The sequence below is a fragment of the Cnephaeus nilssonii genome (assembly GCF_951640355.1).
Source record: "Cnephaeus nilssonii genome assembly, chromosome: 18".
NCBI classification, from domain to species: Eukaryota; Metazoa; Chordata; class Mammalia; order Chiroptera; family Vespertilionidae; genus Cnephaeus; species Cnephaeus nilssonii.
The window spans coordinates 45127743-45138015 of record NC_137089.1 but is presented as its reverse complement, the minus strand read 5'-3'; the positions used below and the strand labels follow the sequence as shown (position 1 = coordinate 45138015).

At 40.8% G+C, this 10273-nt stretch overlaps 1 protein-coding gene across 1 annotated transcript in view; it reads left to right on the top strand.

Moving 5' to 3' along the window:
• Nucleotides 1-216: 216 nt before the first annotated feature.
• Nucleotides 217-10273, top strand: part of ANXA13 (annexin A13) — a gene marked incomplete at its 5' end in the record, with an annotated part of 60279 nt that continues 50222 nt past the window's right edge. The window contains 2 exons of the mRNA XM_079796313.1: nucleotides 217-244; nucleotides 1321-1363. Of these exons, the coding sequence (XP_079652439.1) occupies nucleotides 217-244; nucleotides 1321-1363 (71 nt within the window). The remainder of the gene's footprint in view (nucleotides 245-1320; nucleotides 1364-10273) is intronic.

Below are 10273 nucleotides of genomic sequence, written 5' to 3'. Positions count from 1 at the left end.
ATACTTCTAAGTATAGAACCCATATTCTTCCAAAGTCTAACTTTGATTTAATGCAATGTAAGTAACAACAAAAATTAAAGTCAACATCATTATTAAACAACGATTTTTAGCTAATTATAACAGTTAAACAGACAAACACCTGTTACATTCATCTTTTTTATCAACAAATATTGAAGATAGTGTGGACACATCAAGAACTACAAACGCAGATGGGACATGGTGGAGATGAACTCCCGCGGAAGCCGTAAGACACAGACCTTGGAAAAGTGGGCCAGGAAAAGAAAAGATCCTGACTTCGTAGTTACAATAGAAAGAATGAAAATGGAAAGACTCTAACTTAGTAAGTAGCCGAGAGAGGCAGAATTTGAAGGAGGAAATGGTCATGGGTCAAAGCTAGGTGTGGGAAGAATCCAAATGACAAGCCCCTCGGAGTAGAATCTGGTGGCAGAGTTTGGCTTATGAAAGCCAGGGTGCTCATTAAAGTACTGATCTGCCTCATTTCCCCCAAGGTGACCTGTCTTTGAGAGCTTGGAAAACAAAGCAGTTCAGAGAGACTACAGGCCAACCTACAGGGTTCAGGACGGGACTGCTCCCTCAAACAGCGGGAAGCACAAACAACTGCTCGTTGGTAAACAATAATGACGATCCTTTTAGGTCCGGACTCAGGCCCCGGCTATTTCTGCTTCATTAGCCCTTTCCTTTTCAAATTCCAGAGGGGTCAGAAACTGCCGAGTGTGAGAAGCCCTTTCCCAGAAGCTGCCATGCAAATGAGCCTTGTGGGTGAACCCTGTGTTCAAAACTTCAAGGGCAATGAGATTCAATCTTATCTGACTTTACCAACGCAGACTAAGGAAAATTACCCAAATGGCTTGGGCAGGCTGCCCTTCGGACAGACTACGGAACTGTTTCATGCCTGAAATTCCAGCAAAAATAGTGAGCAGAAACAACCTGAATATAAGGAACTTTCTGGTGATCTAATTTCACAGACTCCAGAATATCGCTTTGTGTGTTATATAGAATAACAACCCCACCCCCCTCAAGATGTCCATGTCTCAATGCCTATACGCTAAGACTATGTTCCAACACATGGCAAAGGGAAGGTTTCAGGTGTGATTAAGTTAAGGATTCTAAGATGGGGAGATTATCCTAGATTATCTGAGTGGGTTCAAAGTAACCACTGGGTCCTTATGAAAGGGAGGCTGGGGGCCAGAGTCAGAGATGGAGACGTGACAATGATGCAGAGGTCAGAGTGACTTTGGGCCACAAGGCAAGGTATGTGGGCAGTTTCTTGGAGCTGAAAAGAAAGAGATTTGCCCCCAGAGCCTCAAACTCCTTTTGGATTTCTGATCTCCAGAACGCTAAGGTAACAAATTTGGGTCATTTTAAGTCACTATATTTGCAGCAATTTGTTACAGCAGCCATAGGAAATTAATATGCTTCCCCAACAATAAACTACTCCAACACCCCGACAGCTGAGGCATTAAATTTCATAATTACATCATTATAATTGAAATGTAAATCTCTGTAGGAGGAATAATAGCTTTTTAGCCTTATTGTGTGCTCTTTTTTTTGTTTGCTTGTTTTGTGTGTTGTTGTTTTTTTTTTTGAGGGGGTGGGTATATATGAACTATCACATCCTTTTCTGAAAGTTTGAAAGAGGAAGAACTAGGATTAAATGAGGCCAGAGAAGTACCTGTAGAGGAGGCAATGATGTCTAGAGAAAAGAAAGGGGAGGAAGCCACTGGAAACATTTTCTATTTCACAATTTTGCCTGGGCTTGACCTTGGCCTTGGGTTTCCCACATGCATTGCTCTCTCTCATGAACCAATTCAGTGACTCCTGATGCTCAACACCATTGTTCCCACCTGACGGCTTTTGCCCTTGCTGTTCCTTTGGCCTTTTTTTTTTTTTTAAAAAAATTGTTTTTATTGATTTTTAGAGACAGAGAGGAAGGGAGAGGGAGACACAGAGAGAAAAACAACCATTGGTTGCCTCCTGCTCTAGTCCTGACCAGGACCTTTTGGTGCATGGACCACACTCAACCAACAGAGGCATACTGGCCAGGATGCTGTTCCTTTGACCTTGAATGCAAGCTTTTCCTTAGACCTTTGCATAGCAGGCTTCCTTTATTCCACCAATTGTCATTTAGCGTGGCCTTCTCCAACTACTTTGTCCAACCTACCCACTTCTCCTCCTCCTCTGTCTAACACATTACCTTTGTTTATTTCCTTTGTTGCAAGGAGTCACTTTCTGACATTATCCTATTTGGTTTCTCATTTGTGGCCTGTCTCCCCAGCAAGAATATAATCTCCGAGTAGGAAGGACCTTGTCTGTCCCGTTCATCAGTCTGTCTCCAGGATTTAGAATCTTGCCTTGCACACAAGATAAATACCACTGAATGTACTGAATGAGTGAACTAGTTACATGACACCTGAGCTCTGAAATGCCACCTTCTCAGTTCTCTTCCCTGACCACTTTATTCAATAACACATCTCCAGTCTTCCTCAGCTGCTTGCCCTGCATAATTTTTCTTCATAGCACTTATTACCATCTCATGTGTTTAATAATTTACATCATTTTTAGAATTATTTATCCCTCCTGTTAGACTGGAAGTGCCCTGAGGTAGGGGTTTTTGTCTGTTTTGTTCTCTGCTGTGTCCTTAAGCTTAGAAAAAGACATAGTAGTCACTCAGTAAATATTGAATGAATGAATGAATGAATGAATGAATGAATAGACGGGGCAGAGAGAGCAGAATTCTCATAAAAATCCAGATTTGGGAATTCTCTTGAAAATGTGGAAAATCCCACAGCATCAGACCCCCTTTCCCAGAAGACAGGAGCTGAGGATGGGCCGCTGGCTAAGATGCAACAGGGACTTTCTCAGGGGCCACATTCTCCATGACTCCCACCACCTCAGTATGGACGTTGTCTGTTGTGAAAACCATCTCGCTTGCTCTGGGTTTGTTTTGGAGCAGAGAAATATTTCTGTGCCCTTGTCTCTGTTCCACCAATTGTCATTTAGCGTGGAAATGAAAGCCAGACTAAGAGGCCCAGCCATCCATCCTCTCTTGCACTATACACTTCAAAAATACATTTGCAATTCCCTAAACATGCCACACTTTGGGTCTTTGCATACAGAGAACTCCTCTCTGAATGCCTTTCCCTCCTTCTCTACCTGGAAAACTCCTCCTCCTAAATCTGTGAATGGAATCCTGAAGAATCAGGAGGTGAGGATGGAGAGGTGAGAAGGGGAAAGGTCATGTGGGACCATTTTTCCTACATGAAGGAGTTTCCAGGGGTTTCTCTTTTCTGCAAGTGGTGGGAAACAACGAAGAATTACAAGCCTGTTTCAGAGAGAGGCAGAGAGATCCTCATGCCATAGAGCCTGTGAAAGATTAGTACTATATATTTATGTATAATATAGAGAATGTGAAAGTTCTGCCATCTGAAGTCAGTCTGTGTTTAGAACATTTGTGGTCTGCGGTGGAAATGAACTCTCCAGTGTCAAGCCACATCACCTCCACTCAAATGCTGAACCACTGTAATACTCAAGGTGCCCACGAGGGGCTGATCTCACACAACATTTCTTTACCTAAAATGGCAAGCTCTCCTTTCCCCGTTTCTATTGACTTTTATCCAAACCATTCTCTCAGGCCTTAAAGTCCTTGAAATTCTTTCTTTCATTTGCCTCTAACGTCTGATAGCACCAAATACGGTCAATTCTTCCTTGGACAGTGATGCATTTAGGACTGCTGGGCAGGGGTCCAGCTGAGGTTTATACAATCTCAGGGTCATCATTGAGCCTGAAGGTTTTTTTGTGCCCTTTGGTAGCTCAGGTAGGTGGGACAAATCAGTCAGCTACAAAGCATGATTTATCCTTACTTGAATATATTTTCACAGTATCCATGAGGAGTAAAATCACATTTTGAGTGAATGGAATTTGTGCATTCTACAGGAGGTATTCAGTTTTTTATTTTAAAAGAGATACTACACAAGTAAAAGGAATGAGGTTATGGAAGCCTACAGAAGCGAGGAGGCAGCTGGAGAGTTCCTCTATTTTTTTCTCCATTATTTTATTAATTTAAGTAAGTAGATAAGATATACAATCAAACATGTTAATGCCAGGTGTTTTTTGTTTTTTGTTTTGTTTTGTTTTGTTTTGTTTAATGTGGGGAGAGGGTAGTCCTAGGAGAATGAGAATCATTCGAGAAGTTTTTAAACTACCAATATCCAGGCCTCACATCAGAATTCCTCAGGTGGAATCCAGGTATGCATATTTTTTACTTTTGTTTTTTAGAGAGAGTGGAAGGGATGGATGGGGAGAGAGAGAGAGAGAGAAACATCGATACGAGAGTGACACATCAATCAGCTGCCTCCCACACACATCCCGTCCTGGACCAGGATCAGGCCTGCAACCCAAGTACATGCCCTTGATGGGGAACTGTACCTGAACCCTTTAATCATGGACTGATGCTCTAACCACTGAGCAATCGTCCAGAGCAGTATGCATATTTTTTAAATATACCTAGGCGATTCAAGACACAACAAGGATTGACAACCACTTACTAGGCTTCTTCTGGCCCTAGGTACTCAATAAGCATTTGTTGAAATGAATTTGTAAAATGAGGAGTTTGAACAAAGATACCTTCTAACGTTCATTCTAACTCTATAATGATAATTATGCAGCCAACTATAATACATTTTTGCACATGCAAAATAAATCCCCCCTTGCCAAGACCGGTTTGGCTCAGTGGATAGAGCGTCGGCCTGCGGACTGTAAGGTCCCAGGTTCGATTCCGGTCAAGGGCATGTACCTTGGTTGCGGGCACATCCCCAGTAGAGAGTGTGCCAGAGGCAGCTGATCGATGTTTCTCTCTCATCGATGTTTCTGACTCTCTGTCCCTCTCTCTTCCTCTCTGTAAAAAATCAATAAAATATATTATAAAAAAACAAAAAACAAAAAACAAAATAAATCCCCCAATCTAGGCTTTTTTTTTTTTTTTTTGGTATGAATATTAAGCTGGCATCTATCTGTTCAACATTCATGTAGACCAAGGGAATAATTTCACCACCCTTTGATAACCGTTGGAAGAGCCATGAGATAAAGAAGTACACACCATTGGACTAATATGGAAATTATCTGAGTTTGTGTTACACATGTGGCATTGGTCCATCTCAGATCTTTTTAGCTTATTTGGGTGCATTGTCACAGTGGCTTAGAACTTGGCTGAAATGAAATCTTTTTATTTCCTTCTACATTATGTCACTCAAACTTTACACTGTTAGCAACACGTAATCTCTTAATGGTCTAACAAGAAATATGAGTTTGTCTACTAGCGTAAATGTGATCCGGAATTAAAGTCGGGCCTAGTAGGACTGTGTCATGACCTCTATCAATGACATCTGAGTGAGACAGACGATACTTCCTTGGCAACACTACAGCTGATCCCGGGAAGGGGTAAATGGGCTCTTTCTTGGCCCAGGTCTGTGTAAGCATTTGTTCCCTTGCTTTATAGAAATGTAAAACTCTCTTTCGTTTAGACTTTGGGAAGATTAAGTTAAATGTCATTAGAAGCCATATCTTTTCAGAATTTGTATAGCCTTAATGCATAGTAATTTTTGTTGTTTTTCTTTTTTCTCTTTTTCTTTCAAAGAATACAGAAAGCCAACTGAAATGTGTAGCCAACTGAATTGTACACCTGGTAAAAGGCAGGCCTAGGAAAGCAGACGACAGGAAAAAATTAATTAAAAAGCCAGCACCATCCATTTGCCTTTGAGAAGATAACAACTATTTTAAAAAAAAAAGGCGAAGAGAAAGGTTCACCTTTTGAAATAAAAAGTAGGGTATTTTTAGTTTGAGTAAAACATAGATTTGAAAGCCAGTCTTTGTTTTCTGAACTATTTTCGTTCCCATTGGCATATCTTAAGGAGAAACAGGGGAGGAAACTGGAATCTTTAAGGCGGGACATTTGCAGAATAGAAACCATTGATTGACCCGATGAGATGACCGTATTTACACAGGAAGAGTATCTTAATTGGTGGATTTAAGGCTCCACTCCTCCCACTCCCTCCTCTTCACACACACACACACACACACACACACACACACACACACAGCCCAGCAAGGTGAGACTGTGAGGAGGATTAGGTCCCACAATTTTGTCTATATAAATAGTTACGTGTGAACATTTTCAACCCCAAACAACGGTCAGCTGTAATCTGAGCTAAGACTTGTTTTCTGCACATTGGAGATAAGGGGCAATACTGAAGTGGAGGGATAGTCACACACTATGTTCCTTCTAAGAGAGCATCAGGATCCACACAGTACCATCCTTGGGTAGCAAACCTTGGGTAGCAGGGCCTGTCAAGAGGGGAAGCCTGGCAGGTTCCAGGGGCTACTCAGAAAGAAGAATAACCAAGAGGACTCAAACTGTGACTTAACCAAAGGGCCTGTATCTAAAGGGAAGTGTGAGTCCTTGGAAGGATTTAAGATCCTGTGGGATTCTTTTAGGCAGATAACCCTGATCTGGGCTCCAAAGAGTATAGGGTGCAAGATTGCTTGTGGACTCCATCCATGAAATGAACATGAAAGATTGTGATTAACCCCCAAATGTGAAAGAAACACAAAGCAGGTAACATTTTGCATTAAAGAAAATCCCAGAGGAAAATCTCTCCCTCTATAACAGAGGGAGAGGATAGAAGACTTGCCACCACAATATGATTCCTGCAGCCCCACAACAGAAATAGAGTAAGCAACTGATTTTGTCTTACTGTAAAATATTGATTTCTGATTCTAGAGAAGGATTAATTTAACAAAATGATACATTCTTTCAGCAAAAATATGCTAAGTGGTTTCTATGTGCAAGATACTAGACTAAGTATCGGGGGATTCAGAGGTGAATAAAGCAATAATTTACTGTCTAGTTGGGTTGAGAATCCGGGTACTTAATTCAATGAAACATTGACAACAATGATGGGTACAAGATGATGTATGGGTCCAGTGGAAGAAAGTGGCTCTTTTGATTAAGGATTCTGGAAGCAAGCATGGAGCAGGTGGGGTTTTGCTGGGCTTTAACGCTTGGATAGATCTGAAGGGATTTGATGGGGAAGGCGTTTCGACTGACAAAGAATGAACGGTAGAGAGATGCCACGGAGGCCAAGGTACACAAAAATAAAAAGGATTAGCTAACGCTCTTGCTAAAGTCTGATGTCACCGATTTAATAACCAAACGTCCCACCTGAGAGGTGATGTGTCCTTTTGTAGTTCATTAAAATGTTATGATATATTAATATTTCATAATCATAATATTGATTTTGTAATTAAAATCCTAACAAAAAACATATTTATATAGAAAAAATGAACCTAGTTTATTTTACATAGAGCAACCTCCCCCCCCCCAAAAAAAATTCTTCATATGATTAAATACCAAGTCAAGAAAAAAATGTGGACTGGCTTAAATATTTAAAGAGATTGAGGTCACTTGTAGTTTCTTGCCAAGTGTAGAGCCACTGGATTCTAGAAAAAAAATGAGAAGCTGGTTGTTCATAATAATAAACCACAAAGTTAAAGATTTACCACATACCACATTAAAAACCAATAGCTGGTACAAGCTGGTACCGTGTGTTTATTTCTGAAATGAGAAACTAGACACACCTGCTATTAGCAAATAATGACATGATACTGGGAAAGAATAGCGGGGAAAACATACCAGAGCTGCTTAGTCATGCCATTTCATCAGGCCGGAATTATTTCTGGTCTCCTCTGAGAATTCTGAGGTACTTCAGCATTCTCTAGACCAGGAGTTCTCAACAGGGGGCAATTCTGTCCCCAGGGAACAATTGGCAATGTCTGGAGACATTCTGGGTTGTCACAACTGGAGAAGTTATGACCAGCATTTCGTGGACAGAGGCCAGTTATGCTACCTAAAATGCACAGACAGCCCCCCACCATCAAAAAGAGAACTACCTGGCCCAAAATGTCCATAGTACTGAGGTGGATCTCTCCTCTAAGCTACAAGCCATTTGACACAAAAATGAGTTCTCCAAAAGCATTCCTCTCCAAATTCCTGACTCCAAATCCCAAATCAGTTCTGAAGATTTTCTGTACAATCACTGCCCAGAAATCCACACCCACCTAGTTCTGAAGCTGTCAAGTGGAGAGCAGTGACCTGAATTCAATTCCTCATGTGACAATTTCCTGAGGGACCTCTGGTTGTTTAACCACTTTGTGCCTTAGGCTCCCCATCTATAGAATAGAGGACATAATAGTCACTAGATCATAAAGCTGATGAGATGTTTAAACAAACCAACAAATGTGAAGTGCTTAGAATAGGGTCTGTCTGGCCCATAGAATTAAATGTAAACATATTGTTATTATTATTACTTGGCACAAAGAGAAATTTAATGACTTTCATTTGTCTAGATCAATTCCCATAAGTTCAGGTATGTGAATAATAATTTTATTTCCAAGTATCATCTAAACTACTATTTACTCAAGATTTTTCTTACAACTATCATACTCTTTAGAAACTTTTTGAGTCCTTCACAGATTTGATGTCTTATTTGTATTTCTCTAATACATGTAAAATGATGCAAGGTTGTTTGATATCATCTCATGTGCCCCATTGGTAGATGTGCCACAATTCGATAGCCAACCCCTTTCTAGTAGACTTTTGTCATTCATTTGGCTGCTCAACATCTAAACATTGTACTAACCCTGCTGGAGAGGCAGAGTCCATCTCTAATCAAAGAAGCTCTATATGTCAAGTTTGCTCTTTCCCAGCTGCCTTTGCAGTTAGACATGAGCATGTGACCTCAGCTTCACCAATCAGACATGCTGGTGCCTGAGTCTGACTCAGGAGCTGGTGACCAAAAGCAGCAGGCACTGTGTCAAGCATCTCAGTCTCAACAAGATGAGTTCGCATGGCCACAGAGACGATGCCTTGGAGACTAGGGGGCAGAGATTTTCTCACTGGCCCCCGATTGCCCAATATCAAGTAAATTCCCAGAATTGCAAATGCAAATGCTAGAGGGAGTAGGCGAGTCATGAACATGAGTAATATGATCCAGGTCAGGGGGTAGTGGTGACTGTGGGAATGTCAGACTTCATCTAAAGTGTGCCCATGTGTTTTCATGTGGGGTCATAAGTTCTAATTTTTCAAGAGAAACAGGAATTCTAAGTTTTATGTGAAATTGATGGGCAACCAATTCAAACAAACAAATGAAAACCCATCGTGTGGGGCAACATTGATGGGCACATGCACTCAGTCCTCAGGCCACCTGTATGCAAACAACAGGGTATTCCTAAATCCTCTCACCTTTCACCTGCTCCACAGTGGGAGGTTCGATTGAGAGAAAAGTTAAAGCAACCGTCTTACTAATATTCAAGTAACTAATAATATTAAGTAATAATATCATTAGTAATAATATTAATATTATTAAGTAATATTGTTACTTAATGTCAATGTTATTAAGAAACTAGTGCCCCGGAGCATGGATTCGTGCACATTGAAAGAAAATTAATTAGAAGAAATATTTTTATATTGCTATTCACCCTTTCTCTATAATAGAAGTGTCAACCAAATTCACAATCAACAATGACAGATGGAAACACACACGTGCGATTGGTGCCAGCGAGAGCTTTGTATGTATCATGCATGCGTGAGTCAACATTCCTTTTTAAATTGCCAGTGCAGCCAAAACCGGTTTGGCTCAGTGGATAGAGCGTCAGCCTGCGGACTAAAAGGTCCCAGGTTCGATTCTGGTTAAGGGCATGTACATTGGTTGCGGGCACATCCCCGGTAGGGGGTGTGCAGGAGGCAGCTGGTTGATGTTTCTAGCTCTCTATCCCTCTCCCTTCCTCTCTGTAAAAAATCAATAAAATATATTTTTTAAAAAATTAAATATAAAATAAATTAATAAATAAATTGCCAGTGCACGTCATATGTACTGGCTGGTCGGTCGGACGGACGTGCTGTTGGTCACTTAGACTTTTATATATATAGATAACATTACTTAATATTATTAAGTGGCAATAAAAGTCAGTAATTGAAATATTACTAAGACTTTAAGACTTCCACATTTTCCACTTGCCTTCCAAGTAGAAGTGTTATTCCCTGAGTAAGTTTCATGTCTGTGCTTTTGCTCATGTTTCATCTTCCTTCATCAACCGTACTTTGCCCAACTACTTTTCCCTTTAAGCCCTATTCAACGGTCGCCTCCTTTTAGAAGCCCTTCATGATTTCCTCTCCCTTTTACTCCTCTCCCACTCATCT